General features: G+C 38.7%; 1 protein-coding gene across 1 annotated transcript; it reads right to left on the reverse strand.

Annotated features, from left to right (window-relative positions):
• Positions 1-1,432: 1,432 nt before the first annotated feature.
• On the reverse strand, positions 1,433-24,931 carry grb7 (growth factor receptor bound protein 7). The gene is made up of 16 exons (XM_041973505.1): positions 24,725-24,931; positions 21,700-21,857; positions 18,547-18,673; positions 16,868-16,994; positions 12,636-12,792; positions 12,434-12,559; positions 8,909-8,982; positions 6,385-6,522; positions 6,133-6,243; positions 5,286-5,384; positions 5,115-5,198; positions 4,923-5,039; positions 2,790-2,847; positions 2,620-2,707; positions 2,439-2,532; positions 1,433-2,361 (listed from the first exon to the last, which is right to left on the reverse strand). The coding sequence occupies exons 3-16, from the start codon at positions 18,666-18,668 to the stop codon at positions 2,215-2,217; spliced, it is 1,542 nt and encodes a 513-aa protein (XP_041829439.1). The 5' UTR covers positions 18,669-18,673; positions 21,700-21,857; positions 24,725-24,931; the 3' UTR covers positions 1,433-2,214.
• Between the last annotated feature and the right edge of the window lie 699 nt (positions 24,932-25,630).

Raw genomic sequence — 25,630 nt, forward strand, 5'->3', positions numbered from 1 at the left:
TTCAGAAAAGTGAAATTTCCTCTTTTGCTTATTTTTCTTTCCCCTCAGTAACCAAGTTCATTTCTAAACATGGATTTTTTCACTAAAATACACTTATGATCATGTTTTGTCAACACTAGGGTCTAAATTTGAGCAACAGTTGAAAATCACCACCACTGTCCTGTTTTATTATTATTTTAATAGTAGGTGATCAATTTTATTGTCATTAAGCTTTAAGGGTTAATCAATCTAGAGCAGCTTAATGTTTTAAAAATAGAAGGAATGATGGTACAAAGGATTGGCAGATAAATCTGAGATGGTTTACAGGAAAGAAAGTCAAACATTTCTTCGGCATTCAGTCATTCTGATTTCGCCGAGTCGTTCTGCAGCAGATGTTTTACTTTTGATACTTGACAGATATTTTGCTGATGATCCCTCACTTATAGGATTTTACTTGTGAAGGAGCATCTTTAAATTGACTACTAGGTCTTCAGTAAAAGCTTTGAACCTTCTACTGACCCTGTTGTCTTTTGTTAATAACCAGACTTATGCCTGATATGAAGTTCTGGAAGAAGAGGTGGAGGAGGACTAAATATGCCTGAGAGTTCAGCTGGAAAACAGACCAGACTGGAAACAGAACACAGAAGCATGGACAAGAAAAGACAAAGCAGGCTTAACTTCTACTTCTAGCTTCTTAAGGAAGCTAAAATCATTTAATATCTGCACCAAGATGTTTTATATCTTCTATGAGTCTGTTGTGGAAGGTAAAATCAGCTTTGCAGCATCAGAGACTTCAAGAAACTGAACAAACGTGTTCGGTTAGGTGGTAACTCTGGAGCTACAGAGAAGAAGCTGCCCAACATAATGGATGACCCTTCACATCTTTTACGCAACACTTTTACGCGTGTGTTCAATCAGAGGCTTCTTCATGTAGCTGCAAGACAGAAAGGTAGGAGGTCATTCCTGCCATCCAAGACGATGACTGTGAAGTCATCATTTCTAATTAAAAATAATAATAAATAAAATAAAAAAATAAAAAAATGCAACTACAACATTACAAGTTTCCTTAGCGGATAAATAAAGTATTTTTCAAATTATTTATTCAGTGTAAATCAGGTCTGAAAAAGGAAGAAGAAGTTGCTAATAAAAGAAAAACCTGTGTGTTAATATAATCAACTGTTCATTGGGAAAGTCAGTTTCTAAAAATCTTTCTGATCCGATGCGAACAGTTCATGCACCAAACACGAGAACGGGAAGATGTTTTATTCTACAGACGCGGAATTCATTTCCCAATTTTCAAGTTAAAATTATTTTTTCACTTATATTAACAGCAAAATTCATAAAAGAGCTGTTCCATCCAAGCCCCGAATAATCATTATACCTGGATTTTTTTGTTTAAGATTATAATGCAAGAAATAAAGTATTTCTTTAAAAGAATTACAGACCTGCAAAGTAGTTTCTCCAGTATCTTTACTTGATTTCAACTTAGTAGCTTTAATATGTTACAATCTTCATTTTCACCCTCATAAACCCAAAGCAAGTTTTCCTTTACATGTAATCTCATAAAACCTGTTCACGCTGGCATTAAAATGTTGCAGCTTTGACACAGAAGACAATGCAGATCCCACTCACCGGAATTCGTGCAAATATAGCAGTGAATCACTTCTCAGTGTTTCGATGAATTAAAGCTGGATGCTTTTGAACAAATGCGGTCCAAATAAGAAAAATAACGTACAAAGAATTTTCTGGACATTTACATGCTACATGACTGCAAACTGGAGGCCAATACATGCTTTTCTTTCTTGTGTGGCAGGGCTGATAAATTCCCCACAGGCTCAGAGCGCCCTCTGGTGGCCACAGTCACTCACAACCTCTGATTCAGCTTCATCATAGGAAGCTTCTCCAGCCGGCTGCTGCATGTAAGGTTAACAGTCCTCCTTCCCCAAACATCCCCAAAGCGCTAAAAGCCCATCCAACAAGGCTAATTAACCCGTCTCTGAAGGGGACTGACGTGCGTTAATTAAGAATAAAAACCAGCCTCTGTCTGGAGCTGCACGTGTTGTGGAAAATAATTAAAAATACTGAAGAGAGGAGGAGCAGCTGATATGCTTCATGTCTGCTCGCACTTCCCAGGAGTGTTCATCTTGCAGCCCTGACAGCTTCATCATGGCATTGCTCTTCATCAGATTTCAGGAATCAATGCGACCAGCCGGGTGGAGGTGGGTCAGCGTGGGTCTACAGAGCCACACAGACGCAGGGGTGCTTGAGGCACACAGGGAGGATGCCTTGGTTGATTCGGTGAAACTCTACCAGCTGCAGGAGATCGATGAACAAGGTCACGCCGTCGTCTATGGTGAAATACTTCCTGCCTCCTTTCTCACACTGCCAAGACAAGGATAAAGCTGGTCAGCTGGGAGTTTTCCCAAACAGGATGAAGCTCCTAGATAAAAGGAACTCACCGGGATCACCAGGTAATGTTTGGTCTTCAGCTGGTAGCACAGCGACAGGACGAAGCACTGTTCATGCTGCTGGCTGTCACGGATCAGGAACATCCTATGCAGACACACCCAGGACGAGTCAAAGTAAACACGAATGCGTACTAACAACAATAAAAAGTCCGTCCTGCTTTTGTCCACTCACCCGTCAACCAGCCCCTGCTTCTCTATCAGCCTCTCTGCTTCTTTTCTAGACACGCCACCATGAAACCACGGCTGCGTCTTGTGGATGGCTGAAAACAGGCCAAACAGAGTGTTTTGTTTGAAATAAGTCGGCCACGGATTCGGAGCCAGTTTTCTCTCATGTGGACTTACAGGAAGGTTTGGCAGCCGAGCTTAAGTTGGGCAGGCTGCACCTCAGGGCTTCTCTCCTCTGTTGGTAAAGACAGAAACCAAGCAGCAGAAAAGGTCATTTAACATCAAAGTCTCTTTTCTCTCCTGACAATCATCATTCTAGTTTATTACATCCTGAATATATTTTATTATTTTTTCCTCTAAGGAGAGACAGTGATGAACATGGTACCAGAAAGAACCGAACCAGTGATCGTAAACAAGAAGATTGCAGTCTGGGTTGGTCTCATCAGTATTTCCTGTCATTTCTTTAAGAAATCTTCAGGAACAGTCCTCCAGGCTTCTTGAAGGACCTTCTAAATCTCTTCTTTGGATGTTTCTGCCTTTTGTTCTGTTCTCTGTCCAGATAATCCCACACTGCTTCAGTAATGTTGAGGTCCAGGTTCTGGGGAGGATCCGTCCTTCCATCAGTCCAGTTCTTGTGTCATGTGGCACACCTCAGCCTTTTCTTACCGTTTCCCTTCCTTAAGAATAGAACTTCCTTCTATGGAGAACATTTCTGATGAGGCTTCAGCCAACAGTTGAGGGATCAACTGAAGGTCTAGATGGATCTCTCAGGTCCTGGTTCAGGTCTTAGTTTGATTTGTCCCTGCTTCTTCAGGACATCACTTTCAGATCCAGTCCTGACTCTTCTTCTTTTGTCCTCCACATGTCCAGGTTCTTCAGGAATCAGCTTGTTGCAGCTAAAATAATTTTTCTGTCTTATTTTTGCTGTTTTTCATAGAAGAAACTAAAGAAATGTGAACAAATTATGCATTTTTCTGAAAAACTAAAAAAAAAAACCTAAAGATCCAAGTTTTCTGTTATGTCTCGACACAACACTGCTCATCCCTCGAGTTAGGTGCTTTTTTTATGCTTCAATAATTCATCAGTCAGAGTTAAATGGATGTGAAAATAGTCAAGTAGAAAAATGACTGGACTGAAAATGAATTACCAAAAACTTTTAACTACTTCCAGAAGACTGAAAAAAAGACTGCTTGGAAGAAAAACACAAATAAACATGTTAATGACAGGTGTAATAAAGAAGATCTAAAATATTTAAAAGACCAATTTTAATCTGACTCATACGGTGTGTATCATACACACATAACTTAACAAGCCCTCAAAAAACCATTTCTAATCAAATTAAATTAAAAAGTAGACCATAGTATTGTGTAGTGTAGTACAGCAAATTAAAATAAAGTTAATTTTAAACAAATATTTAATTTATTTATATCAAATCTGAATCAGATTTATTTGTCAAGTATATGTAAACACATACAAGGACATTTTTGTCGGCAGATGTTTTTAGTAAGAAGCAATAAGGAGACGGCAAAAACTCCCTTGTATGCGTTCACATACCTGGCCCACGCTGATGAAATGAAATGAAGTAAATTAAGTTAACACTGTTAAAAGCTACCGTTTTGAATTAATATTAATCTTATTACTGTCACTGGGAAAATTTTCAAAAATTTGAAATGTTTCAGATTTTTTCCTGAAATTTTTACAATTTTCCTTAAACCAAATGAAGTAATTTCCAAAACCGAGACACCAGTTCCTGTAATCACACTGTTGAGTGCAGGGATCGATATCATCCACTTCAGTGTGATCAGTCTCCAAACCCAGAGAAGGATCAACCAACCTCTGTGGCCTCAGTCTGTTCCCTTCATAAGTTTAAGCTGTTAACTACAGTAAGTATTAAATAGAGAAACAGCATTTTTAACATTTGACAAAAACTAAATATGGACTCATTCATGCTTTTATGTTACGACTGAGCTCAGACATTTTTTTCTTAAATTTTCACTTAACGCTGCAGTTTTCATCTTTGAGCTCTTTGTTTTGGCTTCATGGGCCTCAGATTTTCAACTCTGGTTCATTCTTGTTCAAATTTAAATTAAAGCTCCCACCGAATATCAGTCACAGGAGCTGAAGTAGGAACAATCTGAGGGTTAAACTGGACCTAAATCAGAGGTTTGCACATCACATTTCAGCCTCATAAGATGTTGTCAGGTCTTTCACTGTTTCTGTGTCTGATACAAAAACTATGATAACCCATTGAAAATGTGTTAAAAGCATGAAAGGCTGACCGTCCTCCCTCCCTCCACCCCCCATCCTCACCCTCCAAGCCTGTCCCTCCTCCCTCTCTGCGCTCTGGGCCTCCGTCGGGTTCTGGATGACCCGTCCTCCAGCCTTCCCTGAGAAGTCCATGGCCACCAGGCTAGCCTCTGACTTTGACTGCACACACCAGCACAAATACACTTCAGCAAAAAGTGCAGAGAGGTGAGACTAAACCACGTCTGAGGAACTCACTTTGCCATCTGTGAGGTTGGAGCCCTCCAAGCTTCTCAGAGCCGACATGGACAGCTGGTAGTTACTCTGAAGCTGCTTCCCATGCTGAGCAAACACACAATTAATCAGCCTGACAAAACAATGTATAAGATGGATGTAATTATCCTTATGCAACAAAAAACAAGTCAACACCTTAAACAGTCTGAAAGCAGATGTCCAACATGAGCGTATCCGTTCGTTCTCAGCACACAGGATCTTCAGGTCTTGAACGCGGGTGGGATTTCTGCAAGGCTGTGCAAACACACAGATGTCTAACGCAGCTCGTTGTGGAGTTTTAACTTTACTTATTACTGTAGACAATTACAGAGAACACCCAGAGTGAAGCTGGATGAAGATGCCACAATCTCAACTCAAGCCCAAAGCATGAGTCCATCCTCACGCCGGACAGCTGGACACGTTTTCATTCGTTTCTCTAAAAAACGTCACTTTGCCAACAGTTTGTTTTAACGTTATCAGGCTAAAAGCTTGTTTCATATAAGCATCTGGCTGGTTTGTAAATATTTGATGCTGCATTTGTGATGAGCCTGGAAAAGTTTTCTTCTCAAAATGTTCAATGAAAGTTGTATTTGCTCAAAGCAGTTTGCTAAATTTGAAGATTTTTTTAAAAGTCAGACTTTCATTTGCCTTTGATGGTTAGAGAGCCGTTCTTTTCTCCATTACAGCGGAAACCTAAAAAAAGTCCTCAGCTATGCTCATACAGGATCTGCTATATGAACCTTTAGTGGCTGGTTAGCTGCTTACAGGAGTCCATAGCTGCTGGCTGCTGGGGCAAAGTCTGAGGTGTCAGAGTATTAAAAACTCTTTGAAATATTAACAAACTGACCTTTCCTAACCGACTGTGAACACATAATTGTCCTCACAAGCTACTGAGACATTAAAAAACACCCCAAATCTCTCATTTTTCTTCTGAAGTTACACTAATCAACAACAGCAGCAGCACTCTGTCTGGTTGGGGAACATTTCCCTGCCTGGTGGTCACCTTGATACAGAAGGTGAAGTCTGTAGGTGCTCCATACAGTTTACGGCTGTTCACCACAGTGTACACGTTTAAATCCTCCAGGTCAGCTACGCACTGCAGATGCCGAGGCTCCTGAAACCCAAACACACAATGGAAACATGTTAAAGTAAAAAATGTTTATTACGTCCTTAAACTGGGCTGGAAGGATGTTGTGAAGGTTTTCAGAGGTAATAATAATAATTTTAATAAAAATGGTAACCTGCCCTTTCTGACCTTGGACGAGCCCTTGGTGGAGCTGTAGAGCCCGGAGCGTCTCAGGAAGAAGTACAACTTCTTCCAGGCCTTTCGACTGGGTTCTTTCACATGCAGGAAACCCTGGATCTCAGGACACGTCCCAGACCTCAGCAGGTTCTGCAGAACCAACAGGTGGACAGTCAAAGCCGTAACCAGTGAATGACTGCACCAGACTCCACAAAGAAACCAACCTCTGCAGTTAAACTGCATTTTATCACATTTTCAGACCAAATGATCTGAGGTGCGATTGGACTGAAAGACTGAAGAGAAAAAAGCTGGAAAATCCTCCAAACCCGACAACTATGACAAAACTTTGAGGGAAAATCAATCTGAAAATATTTGAAAATGTGAGGCGGCTGGATTTTTATGTTTCTTATTTTTGCAAAGTGCTGATCTTTGGGTTTTAGACACAACATCACCTTTGGCTCTGGGAAAAGTTTCTTTTACATTTTATAAACTTAATGTTTAATTACAGATAATGTCCTTGATAAAAGACAGTCTCACTATTACATACCTCCAAATTTCAAAAACCTTTGTCCTAACCTTTTTTGATTAATCTAAATATCTAAAATATTTAACTGAATTTAGGTTTTTCAATAAAAAGATAAAAGAAGAAGCAGATGTTTGGATAATAATTCCAAGCATTTGTGCTGATGCTGATAAGTCTGGACTAATTTTATGAGTTTAAAAATGTTGTTGCTCTAATGGAAGTGAAATTTTGATTGAGATTTTTTCCCACATTGTTTTTTCTGTGAAAATGGAAACTGCTGCTGGAATAACTTCTGCTGGCTCTTCTGGACCTTTTTAACATGTGTTATGATGTGTAACCGAGCCACCAGAAAAAATGCTTTCACGTGAAAGGAGCCGTTAGACTTGTTTAAAGTAGCTCTACATAACTTTCCAACTGTAAAACGCTGTGTTTCTGACTTTCAGTATGTACATCCCTGGAGCTGTCGCTGCCCTGAGGCGTCCTGAAGCTGAGAAACTGCACCTTTCAACAGGTTTTTCTCCATCTCTGCACGTCAATTTAAAGCAGCATTCTTGCTTTATGGGAACTGGTATCAACACACCAGCCGTTTTGAACGTGTGCAGTGGCCGACCAATCACAGCAACGCAAGATGACGTAATTGGAGAAGGAGAGAAAAAGAGAAATGAGGAACAGAGCAAGAGAGCAAGAGAGCAGACAAGAGTCAACACTGGACTGACTTTTAGTGGCTGGAAAGATCTCAGAGAAGAGACCGGATGTAAGACGTGAGGACGCGCCGGAGTGAGAGAATCTGCCAGAGTTCAGTCGTCGGGTTTTAATGCAACACTAGAAAAAGAAAAACCTTAAAACGATGCTCATTTCAAAGTCACCGTAATCAATATTCCCAGTTCTGCCACTGGGGGCCCTGGAATACCAAAACTTTACTTTTCAACCCAGCAAGTTTTGATTTAAGGTCGTGTTTTCAGTTGCTGCTAGTCTGCACACATTTCGCACAAAAACTTTACTTTTCAACCCAGCAAGTTTTGATTTAAGGTCGTGTTTTCAGTTGCTGCTAGTCTGCACACATTTCAGCATTTCAACCCGGAGGGTCAGCAGTGGGTCGTAGAGAGCCGCTGTCCTGCAGGGTTTAGATGTTTCCTGCTGCAGCATCTGAATCTGGTTAATGGGTCAACATGTTTGGGCAGAACGTGACAACAAGCGGTTGAGAAGAATCAAGTGTGTTGGAGCAGGAAACATCTAAAACCTGCAGGATGGTGGCCCTCGAGGACCGGAGCTGGACGCAGCCGTTTTTAACCCCTTGATGCCTTTTGTCCCAAACTTGTGACCAACTGTTTCTGGTGTTTTTGAGATTTTATTTATTTTAATCAAATTATTTCATATATCATTTATTTTATTTACTAATATTTAGGTATTCACTATTATTTATTTATTTAATTATTTATGGTTATTAGTTTAATATTTAATTGTATTTTATTTTATTCCAGTTTTTCTTTTATTCATCATTTCAATTTATTTTGCTTTTGTTATTTTGTGTTATTTTCTGTATTAATCTAGATTGCTGTTTGCTTTTAATATTTTTAATTTTGTTATTTAATATATTTAAATATGATTTTTGAACATTTTTAATTATGTCTTAACATGATTTGAATTGTTTTTGCTTTGTTTCTATTTTCTTTTTATTCTATAAATTACACTGAACTGCGTTTATGCATGAAATTTGCTTTACAAATAAACTTATCAGTATTACTGGTGAAGAATAAATGAAGATGAAAAAATGTCAAGGCCCATCTTAAAAGAAAAAAAAAAATCCAAAATTAGGAATGGTGCAGCTGTAGCTCTAAACCTCCTATGAGATCATAGATCAATGTTGTGAACATTATCTCTGCAAAGACCAACACTGATAAGACAGATTAAGATCTCCAAAATGGCCATTTTGGTGCAGTTCAGCACCATTTGTTCTCAGGTCTTAAAAGATTAATAAATGATCAATTTCAAACACATCAGCCCCTGGTTTACCTGAATGAGCTCTGATGATGTCATCCCTTTGCTGACATCAGCGCTGTCGGAGATCATGCTCTCTGGAAGAAGAGCTGCAGGAGGAGGGAGAGGTCCGTCGTTAAACTCATTTACAAAACAAAGAGGCTGAGTCTGCTGCAGACGCCTGAGCTTAGAGCTGCTCGGCCAGCCTGGACCACAGCCCTCATTAATGTGGAATTTGGAGCATTAAAACGAGCAAACAATGCAAATATTGTAAGAATAATTCTCTGTGTTTATGATGCACAGTGGGTGCAAAGGAAACACAAGTGTCTGATTTTCACAATTTACCCAGAGGGAGGACGCCTGCTGCTTGTCCGTGCTCATGTGCAAGTTTAAGTCAGCTTTCAGACTTTTTAAGAACATTGAAAATCTGAATTTACATACGATTCACCATTTTATTCTCCAGTGGGATGGCTGATAGCCACAGGACAGCAAATAAATAATATGATATACTATTAGAAGCTTTTGGAATCATTTATGGGTCCACGCTGATTATGAAATTAACTGGTACAAGTGATGACGCCCACCAGCATCTCCATCTCATTGTGATTATGACAATGTTAGTTTACAGCCTGAGGGTTTAATTTGAGTTTAACAGGAGAAAATTATGTTTAAATTCATACATCATCCTCAGAGAAGTCCTATAGTCATCAAGTCAGGGCTTTATCCGACTGCTTCCACCTGTGGAATGTGGAGTATGAGGAAATAAACTCTGGAAGGAGCGTCAGCGCAACCATAAAACACTTATCTGTGTCAGTTAAACCCTGCAGGTCCGACTGAGAGGAGGGAAGCTCGAAGGTGGACATACTGTCAGTGTGACGTGAGAAATGCTGGTGGGTTCCTGTCAAATGTGTGTAAGTTTGTATTTATGTTTCAGGTTTTAATGTTGGATAAAATAACTTAAACTTTTATCTGATTAAAAAAAAGTGGAAATTTTCTACCTTTTAATAATGAACAAAGAAATTAGAAAATGTATCCATTTTTAATACCTACATACTCATTTTAGGCAAAACTAATCAGGAAACACGATGTTCTCCGTTATGGTAAGTAAGTATGATAAAAGCCTGCTTATCTATTCGACTAAATCAGTGGTTCCCAACCTGAGGTCCCCCCCCATTTGAACATTAGTGTCATTGTGATTAAAATTATTCCTATTTTAAGGGGGAATAAAAGTAAGGCTGTATGTTGTTCATTTAACTTGGCTTTATCAAAGGACAGGACTCAACCAGAACACATTATTCATGGTGAGAATCTCACTTTGAAAGCCTAAAACCAGCATGGTTTCAGCACAGGGTGGAGCAGGGGGTCCACGGCATTTTAGTACATGCATGAAGGGGGTCCCAGAGAAAAAAAGGTTGGGAACCACTGAACAGGTCTACGTAAGTTACAGGCTCTGCTTCGTGGCCTTAGGGCTGCACGCCCTGTCATTTTTTCTTTAATTCAGGCGAAACTGAAGTCATTGTTTTTGGCCTAAAAGCACCTGTAGAGCCGGCAGTGACTCTGCAGCAGTCTTTCTCAGACGGGGTACATGCACCTCTTTGGGCTACTTGGAGACAACCCAGGAGGTATGTGGGGAAATAAAAATTAGAATAAGTTTTATCTTTTCTATCTTTCTTATTTAATAGAAGTGACTTCAGTTTTATGATGAGGTGAGTCAGGTCAGGTGCTCAGGATGACTACACGCATGTGGAAATGAACACGCATGCACATTTGAACTAACTTCTAGATCTGGAAAAGTTCCTCTGATCATGTGAAATACTGGATTTTTTGGGGGGGGGGCTCCAGATACCTGTGATGAATTTTCTTTTATTTATTTATTTAAAATCCTTGTGATCGTTGTAATGCACATAAAAATAAGTAAATATATAAATTTGTAAATATGTAAAATAAATCTATAAAAAATAAAAGAATAGATAAAATCTAAAATAGAAATACGTATATAACAAAGTATATATGAAGTTAATAACATGAATGAATGATACATGATGCGTGTGGTGGCTCCGATAATCTCAGCACAGAACACACACGTATTGAAGAAACTTTGTGTGATAAATGTGATCTAACAAGAACGAAGAAGAACCAACACCCAGCGCAGCAGAGGACATACATGATGAAGTTATGATGGTGGTCCTGAGACTGTTGTTAACAGAAAATCTAGAACTAAAACACAGCCCGGAGACGGCGTGAACACAGATGTTATCATTCCCTGCTCTCCAGTCAGCTCGCTCTCTGATTGGCTACGTTCCGTTTCACGTCACCATCCGCAGCCATAACTCAGGAGTCGTCGTCTTTTCTCACACCTGAAGACTTTTAGTCGTAAATACTGAACATGTTTGGGGGAAAAAACTGGACAAAACCTGCCGGATAGTCTTAATGTGTGTGGCCCACTTTAGTTTCCGGTACTATTTTAACTCATGTATCCCGCACGCATCCATCATATCCAGACTGGATTAATGGTATTCCAGCAGGGTGTCTAAACATTCCCAGTTCATTAAAAACGCTGCAACCAGCATGGAACTACCAAGAGAGACCACATTTCTCCCATCTTAACTTATCTACTATGGCTCTTGTTTTATTCTGTACGTTAATATTTGGATTTTTACTTTTATTATTGTTTATTTTTAAAACAAACTAATAAAGAAAATATATTAAGTATCAGTAATCTGTTATTATTTTACGTATTGTTCTATTATTTAAGAATAATCCATAAAAATCTGGATCTTCATATCAAATTCAACTAAAAACCAGCAGAAAATAAAAAACCAAAAAACTTCCGTTTTGCTTATTTGACATCAAAGTTTAGCTTGTAAAATATTTTTGGTTGTAGTGGCAAAAATAAAAATGTCTTTCTTTCTTTCTATAATCTATATAAATCCTGATCAAATTGACGTTTGTGCCGATTGGAGGCAGTGTAAACACACTTTAACAGAAATAGCACTGGGGGTTGGGGGAGGTTCTTCAAAACCAGTTTCAGGTGTCAACTGTCACCTCAATTTAACAACACAAGCGACAGACCAGAGCTAACGTAATGAAATATGTAAGGCATGAAGTCAGCGTGTCTGCAGCACGCAACCTGCCAGTCACTCAGGATCATTAATCACCTGAAACCAGGCTTCGCCAGCGTCTACTAAACCAACAACTTCAATAATTACTCATCCTGAGGTTCATGGCCGTGTCTTACGGTTTGTAGCGTTCGAGCTATTTTTTATTTTTAATGGGACAGTGCTTTTAATCGACACGAGGTTCACCATGTAAAAATGCCAGATTTAGCTCTTCAGGCTAACTTTCATCTGTAGTCCCATGGCAGGTCAAAGTAAGAAAAATCAACATTAAAGAATTTTTAGGATAAATAAACAGTTCATAAAAAATAAGCAAAAATAAAAGTCAGTCGTGTAATAAACAGACAAACATAATGTTAATATATACATGACACAGAGCACGTGGTTAAAAGATGTGGACAAGACGAAGTACAAATGTGTGTCCATGTTTCAGACGGCGAGCTGCGTACCGTTGGTTTCCTGAAGAACTCGTACTTGGCGTAGTTTTTGCAAAACATAAATCTCGTGTCACCTTTTACAGACCAGGTTGCCTGAACATCCAGCACAACCTCGTGGTCCTCCAGGCATCTCTCTGGGGAGACAGGGTAAAGATGTTAACGGTGTCATCTTGGTACGTGGTTGTGTTTTATGTCGGTGCGGAGTTTTACCCAGGCCCTGCGTGGGATGGTGCTCCAGAAGAGCCCAGTTCTCCTGGTCGCTGCAGTGAGCCGTCTGGACCAACATGTGGCACACCTGTCTGGCCGTGGCGCCGCGAGAGACCCACACCGACCTGCTGTTGCTGTCCTCTCCATACACCTTTATCAGCTGCGGAAACATTCACAGGCTTTACTTGAGGAAAAAGAAAGAAATAAATGTAATAAATAAAATTCCATCTAAAGAATAAATGTAAAACTGATGTAAAAATGAAGGAAAAAAGACTTAAACCTTAAAATCTTAATGTTTTTCTTTTTTTAAAGAGTAAAACAAGCTCAAATACACACCGTCATACACTCACCGGCCACTTTTTTAGGTCCACCTTGCTACTACCAGGTTGCACCACTTTTTTCTCCAACAACTTAATTCTGGTCTCATAGATTGAGGCATGTTTCCATCACCTCGTTTTTGCTCCATAGTGACATGACAGCATCACAGTTGCTGCAGATTTAATGGTCAGCAGTAATACTCAGGCAGGCTGTGGTGGTTAAACCAGGCCATGTTGGTACTAAGGGGACCAAAGTGGGCCAAGAAAATATCCCCCACACCATTACACCAGCAGCAGCCTGAAGCGTTGATCCAAGGCAGGATGGATCCATGTTTTCATGATGTTTCCACCAAATTAGCATCTAGCAACTGAATGTGGAGCTGAAATGGAGCCACATCAGACCAGCAACGTTTCTCCATCTTCTATTGTCCAGTGTTGGTGAGTGTGTTTGAATTGTAGCCTCAGTTTCCTGTTCTTAGCTGACAGGAGGCACCCGGTGTGTCTTCTGCTGCTGGAGCCACCTGCTTCAAGGCTGGACGTGTTGTGTGTTCAGAGATGCTGTTCTGCAGACCTTGGTAGGAACCAGTGTTTATTTTACTTCCTGTTGTCTTTCTATCATCTCCAGCCAGTCTGCTCATTCTCCTCTGACCTCAACAAAGCATTTTGCTCACTGGATATTTTCTCTTCTTCAGACCATTCTCTGGAAACCCTAGAGATGGTTGTGTGTGAAAATCCCAGTAAACACTCAGACCAACAACCATGTTCAAAGTCACTTAAATCTTCTTTCTTCCTCATTCTGATGCTCAGTTCGAACTCCAGCAGGTCGTCTTCACCACGTATTCAATTAAGATGCTGCCATGTGATTGGCTGATTAGTGTTAACAAGCGATTGAGCAGGTGGAGCTGATTAAGTGACCTGCGAGTCTATAAGAAAACTAATTCACCTAAGATAGTCCAATTCAGATTTTAATATTTTTCAGATATGCTGCAGACTTAAACCTAAAATTATGAAATCAAGTTGAGAAGAATTTACACTCTTCCATGAAATAAAAGTGAAGGTAGGAACCACTTTTTGTTTAGTTTGCTTCATACTTTCCCCAATTTTTCATGGGAATGTAAATATCCTGTAGATCAGTGATCCCCACACCTGGTGCTGAAGGCCCACTATCCTGCAGGTGTTAGATGTTTCCCTGCTGCAACACACCTGATTTAAATTAAATTGATCTCTGCCAACCCCTGCAAAAGTTTGCTATTGAGACATTAATTTGAGTCAGGTGCGCTGAAACAGGGAAACACTGAAGATCTGCAGGACAGGGGGCCTTGACCAGAGTCGGGGATCCCTGCTGTAGGTGAAAAACAAAAAGGAAGAAAAACTGAGGATTTGTAGTCTTTAAAGAGGTTAATGATCATCAGTAAGGAAAATGTACTGGAATTAAAAGTTTAATCTTAAAATCCTTTTTGGGTGCAGTACGGTGGTGAAAAGTGGTGAAATGGAAAGTAGATTACACTTAAACGCACTTTGTTAAATTCCACCCCGATTAAAAATTTAACAAATATTCTGCTGTGTCAAACACGGCACTATAAACGAGGTTTGGCACTTTTGTTCACATGCTAGCATCTTCTCTCTTCTGTTTGGGTGAGGGATCAGCCTGAGAAGCAGCCATGCATGTGCACGAGAGGTTAGCCGAGGTTATTCAACGGTCAGGTTCTTTCTCAGAGCCTGCTGCCGTCTGACACGAAGTCTGCATCCTGCAACCCGGTTTAAAGCAAAAGACGACAAACCTGCCTGACCGGGATCCGGCAGCAGTTAATTACAGAGTCCTGACTGGTTGGGCGAGTGTCGGCGTCAAGTCAGGAGAAGTAATGGTTACCTATTGACCAGAGAGAATTAGAGGGGAGGAGCATTCTTTCAGTGGAAACTGCACAGTTCACTTTAACTCACATCAGTTTGTCAAAACAAATTCAGCTTTTGTGCTCAGGATAGAGGTAACGATGCATGGCGACGGACCAGAGCTCATGTTCATGAACACTGAGCTGAAAAGCACAAACTAACACAGCGGTGCTGCTTTCATCTACTCAGTCATATGTCGTCTTTTAATCCACACTGATCTGGTTTCATTGTTATACACTGAGTCAGACATTTACAGTCAACTGTAGACTCACCTGCCACTTCATCAGGTTCACCTGTCACCAAATCTGCTCTGGTCTGACGAGTCTCCATTTCAGCTCCACATTCAGATGCTAGGCTCAGAATTCAACATGAAAACATGGATCCATCCTGCTTTGGATCAATGCTTCAGGCTGCTGGAGTTGTAATGGTGTGAGGGATATATTCTTGACCCACTTTGGTCCCCGTAGTACCCTCTATGACCACAGTGGAGCATCTTCTGATGCTACTTCCAGCAGGATAATGCACCATGTCACAAAGCTCAGATCACCTCCACCTGCTTTCTAGAACATGACAATGAGTTCACTGGACTCCAACGGCCACCCCAGTCACCAGATCTCAGTCCAGTAGAGCAGCTTTGGGATGTGGTGGAACGGGAGATTCTCATCATGGATGCAGCCGACAAACCTGCAGCAACTGTGTGATGCTGTCATGTTGATAAGGAGAAAAACCTCTGAGGAAGGTTTCCTACACCTTGTTGAATCTATGACATGATGAACTGAAGCAGTTCTGAATCAACACAAACAAACTGCAGACATAAAGGTGGGATTTTCAGAATATTCATATAAACAGTGATATTAAAGAACCCAGAATCCTCTGATGTGACACCTGCCCATGTGCAGCAAAGAAATATTTTTAGCAATCGTCAATCAAACTTTTATAATATAATAATAATAAAAAAAGTGGATAAATAATATTATAGTAGAAAGAGTAACTGAAATAAAATTTATTTTGATAATAGACAACAAATAAACCCCTAATTTCCCGGAGGGCTCTCCGAAGGGATTAATAAAGTATTTCTATTCTATTCTATTCTAAATTAAAATGAATCAACTAAATTATATCAAGTTAAAGTTTTCTAAATCAGAAGCAAAAACCTCCTGAATCAAGTGTCACTATCTACCTTCCTACTCGCAGACATGACCGTGTGTGTGTATCATAATTTCCCTCTGGGTTAAATAAAGTATTTTTCAATTCATCTTCATTTCACACACAAAGAAAGACATGAAACAAACAGATCCAATATACATCATTCAGCAAAAAAGCAATAATGTTTCTAAGTAATGCAGAGATTAGACAACCAACCAATATATATGAGACACAACAGAGTGAAAAAGTGATCCCTGCAGATGCTGCTTAAGGCTGTAGTAAGACGGTGACACTGGTGAAGTTATACAGTTTGTGTCTTGGCTTGTTCAGCCTCGTGTTACCACAACACACAGCCCGAGGCGGGTGTAGCATGCTGATATGCAGATGTAATTACAGACATGTTGACTCTGGCCATGATTCAAAACAAGACATGACAACACAGTCCTGCTTTCAGTCACAATTATCAACAGGTTTCACCTGAGCTGCAGGCAAACAAGTCAAAACACATCCAGAAGATCCTCTTGCTGATGCCACCTGTCCGACCCTGCAGATCTGAGCAGGCGTGGAGGGATTCACACAGCAGTTGCTAACTTTTTGTCCAAACAAACATGTCTTCAAGCAAAAGCCTGGGGTTATCTAACATCTGACAGTAATCCCTGTAAAGGCCAAAATCAACCAAGTATTACCTCATCACTCGGCAGTTTTTTCTGACTCGTCCACAACACTCAACCTCTTAAAAAACAGCTGAGGACTGAAGATTTCTTTCTTTCTTTCTTTCTTTCTTTCTTTTTTTTTTTTTACCAAAAGTCACTCAAACCAAAACAAAAGGATGCTGGGACTATTTTCTGTAGCAGAATAATATGGTGCGTGCACAGGACTTACATGTTTGTCACTTGACTGTGGTGGAAGTGAACCGAGGAGCACTGGCGAGTTGGCGGGGCTGCACAGCTCTGGAAAGGGGTTAGGTATGGAGGGCACCGAGGATGAAAACGCCTCCCTGCCCTTCATCCTGGAAAATGTCAATGAAATGAATAAAAAGACTCAGATGTTAATAAAAAAAAACCTCTCAGAGAAGCTTAGAGACACTCCAGAGGATCCATTAGAAAATAAAACTAACATCTTTCTCATTGATCAGATCTGACTTCAGTTAGTTTTATGAAGCAAGTCAGTTCAGGTGGTCAGGATTACTACACACATGTGGAAATGTACATATATGTGCATTTAATAACAATAACTTCAAGTTCTTGAAATGTTATTCTACAGTACTGGATTTTTCACTCCCAGATTCCTGTGATTAAAAGATTTTAGATTTTATCGTGATTTGTGAGCTGTGATGTCATACCACATCACTCATCTCTGGATTCATTTAATGTCTGAATATATCGCAAGAGAAAAAACCAACGCTCAAAAAAGAAGCACATGTCAGCCTTTGAAGAGACTTGGAATCCATTTATAACGTTTCTAAATTACAAAAAAAAAAGTTTAATTCACCTGCACACAAACACTATGATAAATCAAAAATAAATTAATTAAAATAACAAAAGAGAGGTCCACAACAACCACAAGTTGATGGAAAATGTAAGTAAAGCAATAATAAGCAACAGGAATGACAAATGACCTGTATGACCGACCTTTATTACACAAAGCCGGATTTAGTCACTGCCAGATGAGAAACATCAACTCAGCTGAATAAAGGATATTTCTCTTCCGAACCTTCGTAAAGCTAACAGACATGCTGCATTGTGTTTACTGAAAATATGTGTTGCAGTTGAAAATACTGTCATGATGAAATTATGGAGAAAATGATGGAGGAAAGGGTTTGAAGTGTTATTTATCCATCATCTGTATCTAATAGCATGACTCATCAGATTTCTATGAACAGCCGATGAACACACCGCTGCTGTCTGTTTATGTGACTCCAAACAGATGACTTACCTACAAACAGATTAAACTGAGTCTAAACAACTAAATATGTTGCCAAAATACCAAAAGAATCAACTGAAAGACACAAACTGAGAGGAACTGCAGAGGCTGAAGGAAACCTTTTGTTTTCTTTTAAACAAAAACTGATGGTTGCATCTTTATGACGTTACACCATCAGGAGGAATCAGTGGGGTTGGAGAGGCACAAAAGATCTAATTTGTTGGTTTTGGTCCATTTGATTTTGACAATAAGAAAATATACAAAACATTTCAACCTGACACTTTAAGCTTTGACTTGAACAAACTTCACCTCAGCTCTGAAAACTTCCTGGTTTTGTTTTTTTGACTAAATAGTGAGCGGCTGTGAGGAGAGTCATGCTTTCCGTTGCTAGGTAATGTGTAATTACAGCTTTAACGCCTAAATAGTGACAAGAAAACAATGCTGTCTTTGCCTCAATGCCTCTGTCAATTCATGACACGCACTAAGTAAAGAATGAAAATCTGCTCATTGACAGCTCCCAGCCCTCTCTGCATGCTGGGAGCATCAGACGTCAACATCCTCCACCTTCCCCCTTAAGTCCTATGACTCATGTCCGCTCCAAACATGAATCAGCACAACACAGTGTCTGCTGGTCGTACCTGTTTGAGGGGATGAGGATGGGCTGGGAGCGGCGGACGGACGGCGAGTCGGCTACCAGAGGAGCCAGCGTCAGAGTGGAGCTGCCCAGCATTTCCGTCCAGTTACCTGCCACCTCCATCATGTTACCTGAGAAAAAGAAACGCTGTTAGGGTTCGTCTCTAAAGACTACGCTCGTACCGCGAGCTCCACATGCAAACTAAGCCTGACCTTTATTACACAAAGAGCTGAAAGCCTCTGTACAGGGAGTGTCTGGAGATAAATAAGGAAATATTAACAATTTAAATAAATATGTAATAATAAAAAATATATATAAATATAAAAGTAATTTCTGAGAGGATTTGGCTAAATTTTCTGTAGATTAAATCAATTTTATTATCATTTTTACTTGAACCCATTAAAGTTTTATTACAAGTTATGATCAGCTGGTTTAATTCTAAATTATATTTGAGTTAAAAAAATGTCTGCAGTGAAATTCTGGACTGAAACTGAATACTGATGTTAAGATTAATAATTTGTCTTATAATACACTAGAAATGACACGAAGCAGGAAACCTTAACATCAGTGATCCGTTTACTTCACAATGTGGCACCATTTGAACAGATTTCTAGAGAAACTCCCTACGACTCACTAGGTTAGATGTCCACAACTTGGACATAAAGAGTGTCATTCTATTAAATGATAATCATCTGGAAATGGTTTTATTTCCCTAATCTGTAACAAACTGAAGGTACAAAACCTCCTCTGAAAAAATCAGAGCTGCCCGTGAAAAAGATCCTAAACTTAACATTTCTGTTCATTTTTTCTGTATGTGTTGATTATTATACATGGCAGGATGGCATTAAAGAGTTAATCTGGTCAATTCCTCACTGTTCTCACCATTCCCTGCTACAGTTTAAGGTTGTCCCACATGTCCAGAGCCAGGTTGTCCCAGATGCATCCAGACCTGGACGCATCCTGTAATAAATCTGACAGCCCTGAGGCCTCTTTCATATACGTTCTGCTTCAGTTTAGTAAAGGTCTGAAAATGAAAATCAAAGCATCATATGCAGTTTCTTTGCCTCTCTCCTGGTCGGGTGGGCAATATTACACAAAAAAAAAAAATAAAAAATAAAAATATTAGCCACCCCCACTCACATTCAGTGGCTCTTGATCGTCGTATCAAGATCTGTGACTCTGCTCAGGATCAGGGTGACAAATTTAATAAGATCTGGAGCCCCTTTTCAAACTATTTCTCTTACAGCTCAGTAAAGCCCCCCTACCCTCTATAATCTTTGACTGCTCACACACATATGTGAGTACGGATATGTGCATGTAGGTGTGTATACCTACATTCAGGTGTATTTTTGGGGACACCTGCATGGGTGTATTTGTCTTAGCCCAACTATCATTCCTTTATGGCTTCAGATTTTAGCACTGGTGTCAAATGACATCATTTCCAATTACATCAAGACACTTTTTTAGAGTGGAAAATATCAGAAATTAAAGGGTAGCAAGTGCAACCTTTATTAGATTATTTACTGCCCTAAGAGTCATGCAGCCAAGACAAATATATTTTATTTTTATCATATCCATCTATCTTTATTTGTTTTTCTTAAATTTGTTTAAATATTTAATTATTTATTCCTTATTTGTTCTGTGGGGACAGCCATGTTTCAATGTTTAAATAGCTGCTGAAAAGGAGGAAAACTGTTTGCTGCTGGTATTATATTTGTCATGCTTCAATAAAAGGAGAGAAATAAAAATCTGTTTCACAAACTACTTGACATTTGACTGTAGAGACGTTTAACTCTTCACTGTCTGCTAAGCTGTGACACTGGGCTACATGTCATGCAAGCTGGGAGGCCTGGAAATGATGAAAGTGGGGAAAAATTCTGATGAAACTCATTACAAAGTACATCAGAAAATTTTTCAAGCAGCATGTGTGCACAGACACAGTTTATCCACAACGGGATATTAGTCAATAACATCAGTCATATTCTAGTTCAAACAGATCTAAAAAAAAAAAAACACACAAAGTCACGAGGAATATAAATGAATGCAACTTTAATGGAAAAGTCAAACATGACCTCTTAGGTTCAACTAAAAACCTAATTACTGGAAATATAACTAGGGATGTGGTTTCAATACGATTAAACGATTTCAGATAAACAACTCAAATGTGAGAATTTGCAAATACGGGCTTGATTTACAATAATTTTCAGGGTTTTTGTCATTAAGCAATGATGTATAGTAAATAAGAAACATCAGGGCACAAAACTTCAGATTTTCTGACATTATAAACCACTGAAACAGCCCAACAACCAATGATTTTTTTTTTTTATCTGTCAGAAAATAGAAGAACATCCTCCCCAGTTTCTCTATGCTCTTTATTCAGTTCTGGGTCATAAAATCCAGAACATTTATTTCATACAAAGACAAATAAATGCAGAAGACCATCACAAGAACAACTAAAACCCCAATATGGGTGGAAAAAATTAACTTTAGCTGCTATAAAATATTGTTGCAGGACAAATTTTTAGATCGTAATGTTGTTGAACACCTAAAGAACAGATTCAGCTCATTTATATGTAAGTTGATGCTACATGAGGGCATAAACGATGCCAGGTTCTAAAGACGTGGTGTTTTTACAGTTACACTGCATGTACAGCTAACAACCATTTCTATTTTTCAAGTCAAACTGTAATAGTGATGACATTTTTAGATCTGCTGCTGATTGTTAAAAGCATATTTGTAATAAAGGAAATACCTGCAAAACATCGGATGCATAAACAAGTGACTACAAGAGCATGGCTAGGTTGTGTTTTCTTAAAATAGACGTATGTGGCTGTGAGCCAGAGAAAAATCTGAACCTGAATTTCCATAAACACTGCCAGACAACACTCACTGTGTGTGTCATCTGAATATGAAACACATTTTGTCCCCACAACAAAATATCTTCAATCTATGACGCAAAGTCATTTCCTCTCACTATATATATATATATATATATATATATATATATATATATATATATATATATATATATAATTTTTTTTTTTTACTATTATTGACTGCAGTGATGCAGCAGCTGAATAAAGTTGCTGAAATCTGCAGGTTCAGAAACAAACTTTGAGCTTTTAGCAGACAAGATGGTAGAATTGACTGAATTTACCTGAAATTTTCCTTTATTTTCCACACAGCAGCAGCAGCAGCTCAGCACCACTCCTATTCAAAACACCCAGTATGCAGGGGTTGCTGGTTTGAAATCTCTCCAGGATGAAAAGCCTGTGTGTGGACAGGTGTATGTAGAGACTAAAGGCACCAGTGCACCTGAAAAAAGCAAATATCAGTGGGGTTGTCATGATCACTTGTCATGTTAATAACTTAAAAGCATGATTTAAATAGTTTGTTTCAACGTTTATGCCACTACTATACAACAGACTAAATAATAATTTTATAAAAAATTCACCTAATCCTCACAGAGAATTCAATTTTTCATTCAAATTAAAACGCAAACATAAAAAATATGTAATAAAAAGTCTATTTGGGTTTTAGCACAAAAAGCATATGTCAGATTTGACATGTCCACAGCAGAGGACAGATGTGCAGGCAGATGATGCTGAAGAAAATGTTTTTTTCTTGCTCTGATAGTCCAAATTTAGAGTCGTCTTATTTATAAGAAGCAAATCATCACATTTGAGAAACTTGCTGTTTATTGATTAAAGTACCACTCCAGCAATAACAATTTATATGTCCCCATCTGCCTGAGAAAGCTCAAACATGAATTATACCTGCTTTCCTTTAAGGCTTTGGAAATAAATGCCAGGGGAAGCTCAGTAAAAGTTTTTTTATTCTAGAGAATATCATTCTTTATTTTCAATACAAATTTTCAGAAGTAAGTTTTTTCCTCATTATTCACACAGTTTATCAAGCTTTAGCTTTAAATGCTGGGTTTTCAGTTGTGTTGAACTGCTGCATTTTCTGGACTATAAACTACTTTACACTGTCAGCCAACAGCACCAACAGATTTTTTTATTTAGTCACATTTTTCAATCCTTTGAAACATTTCCTGAAAAGATTTTTACAATTTTTGAGCCTTACATTTAAAGGATGACCTTTTTGATATAACACAAATAACCACTCAGTTGTCGCCTCTGGCATTCTGGTCCACACTCCTTACCAGTAGGGCTGGGCGATTTATCGATAAAATCGATAAATCGAATCTTCCATTTCTGGAGATTTATTTTTATGAAAATCTGGATTTGTTTCCATAGTTAGTTAGCAGCAGACTTAGCCCTCCCTCCACACCAGAACGGTGTTTGTCTGTCAGATTTTCAATGAGTTGACCCTTCACTCTCGCCTGGGATTTAACTGTGCGTATAACTGCAGTGAGAAATGCTCTCTACAAGATGCCGAGGGTCATCTTTAGCCCACAAACCCTCGTTAAGACACAACCTTCATCAGGGGAATTATTTCTGCAGTGGATCCTGTATGATAAGGATCCAGATGGAAAGAGATCACGGATGCATTGTGTCGCATATTTCTATGTAAGATATGAAGTCGTTTATATGGTGGAAAAGCTATGACATTATATGCTTTATTTTGCCTGCATTCATTTAGCTAAACAAATAAATGTTTTTAATAAATTTATTTATGTTTTGTAAAAGAAAAGAAAAAAATCGATTAAAATCGGAAATAGGATTTGGTTATAAAAAAATCTGAGATTTTATTTTAGGACATTTCGCCCAGCCCTACTTACCAGTGAATTGTAATGAGATTTATTTATACTTATATTGGTGCTCTATATCAGCAAGTTCTCAAATGTACTTGAACTCGTACTTGATTTGAAAAAAAATGTGATTTGAGTGCATCCCTAGTGTAAATCCACAGCATCGATGGCTTATTTTTTTAATGATGTGCCACGTAACACCTAAAAAATAAGATATTTTAGTCGCAAAAAAGGTTAAATGTTTGACTTTTATCAAACAAAGAACTTTAAATCACTTCATATAACCATAGGCCTAATCTCCAACCCTAAATTCAATAAAGTTGGGATGCTGTTTAAAATGTAAATAAAAAGAAAATGCTATGATTTTCAATTCTCATAAACCCATATTTTCTTACAAAGATCAGCATGCCTGTTTTTAATGTAGTGCTACCTTTGGGCCCAAAGATCATAAGCATCTAGTTTTGACCTTCTGCCTCGTCCCCTGCACACAGAGATTCCTCTTGATTCTTTGAATGTTTTGATATTATGCACTGTAGCTGGTGGGATATTCAAACTCGTCACAATTTTACATTGAGGAACATTTTTCTGAAACTGCTCTACAATTTTTAGACTCAGTCACAGATTGGTGAACCTCTCTCCAGGGACTCTGCCTCTCTGAAACGCTCATTTTATACCCAGTCATGTTACTGACCTGTTGCCAGTTAACCTAATTTGTTGACAAATTCTTCTCCTGCTGTTTTATTTGTGCCAATAAGTTTTCCAGCCTTTTGTTGCACCTTTTACAATGTTTTTAGTATTTGCTCCAAGTATCCCAGACGTTTTTCTAGCAGTTCAGACATGCGGGGTGAGCAGAAAAAAGTCTGCTAAATCCTTTCTTTGTCAGAAAATGAGAGATATTCGATATGCAATGATATTTAGAATAAAAAGGCTGCAGGCCCTCATACCAGAGAAGCATAGAACTTAAAATTAACTTAAATTATTTAACAATAAACAGAAAGGCTTAATTTTAACATTTCAGCTCAGCATGATAACTTCTTAAATGCTCTATAAATATGAAGATCAGATCTTAATGGGTTAAATAAAAGTCACAGCCAGTACTGAAGCAGAATAAAATGGGTCAGTGATAAGGTTCCTTGTGTTTGTGGGTCACCTGGAACATATTCAAGTCAAAGCACTTGTTTTAAGGTTAACGCAGACCCCGCGTGCTGCTTGACCTCTCAAATAACAGTGAAGAAGTGAAACTAGTCCAGCTTAAACCTGTGCGGGTTATGTAAATAAATGTGATATTAATGTCGAAGCTAAAACAAAAACAAAGAGAGGCGTTCACAGCCTCAGAATAAAACTTTAGTCCAACAGACACGTTTACTGAGCTAAGTTCGGATAACTCCGTCCTTTAAGCATAAAAAGCAATGAAAGCCGTCTGCACCTGTCTGAACTACCTGGTTTGTTTGCATCTCACATGACTCACCTGTGAAGTTCAGGTGTGGCTAGTTGGCGGGATTCAGCTGTCAACCATCGCGCTAACGTCTCAATTTGTGCAGAGATTTTGTTTCCAGTCCAATGTGAAGCAAACGAAGCTGGATGCTGAGACACCAGAGAGCCAAACAACTGTCTCCTCAGACTGGGGGGGACGGTGTCTAAACGGTCCGTCAGGTGTGCACGGTAAGCCCCGCCCACTTTCTCCTCGACCTTGGTGGGGCCTTCCGGGTCCATGTAAAATTCTTCCTTGTTCTTCCTCGTCCTCTTCATGGCATTTTCTTTTTATTAGAACAGATAAATAAAAAGGAAATAATTCAGCATTTTAACTTTTGTCATGTCTGCTGTTTTACGTCCCTGAAGGGCTGTTTATTTGTTTACTTGTTGCTTGTATTTATTTTGGTGTTAAGCGTCACTTTTTTTTCTTTTTGTGGTTGTTTTGCATTTGCGTTTTATTTTTTTAAATTCTTTTTTATTAAAATTGTCATTATTATTCTTATATTTCTTAAATTGCATAATTTTCTGCTTCCCTGGCTTCCCAGTTTTTAGTTATTTCCACTTTATATTTACTATAAATTTCATTTTCATGTTTGTTGTTTTGTCTTTTCATCAACTTGTCATTTTTCATCCCTGTTCCTTATTTTTTATAACTTACATTTCCCTGTAACTCGTGCTCTTCTGTTGTTTTGCACCACTTTGTAGACATGACGTTGCCATTATTTTGTCTCACGGTTTTATTTTACATTTATTTCTGCTGTATGAAGCTCTAACAGACATGTTTTGTAACTTTCATCGTCATATTTAAACATGACTCTTTTAGTCTTTTTGTTTATTTTCTGTGTGTGTTGTCTTCTTTTCATGGAGTCATTTTCAACCTCTTTCCAACTTGAGTATTTAA

The sequence above is a fragment of the Melanotaenia boesemani genome, chromosome 21, assembly GCF_017639745.1.
Source record: "Melanotaenia boesemani isolate fMelBoe1 chromosome 21, fMelBoe1.pri, whole genome shotgun sequence".
Taxonomy (NCBI): Eukaryota; Metazoa; Chordata; class Actinopteri; order Atheriniformes; family Melanotaeniidae; genus Melanotaenia; species Melanotaenia boesemani.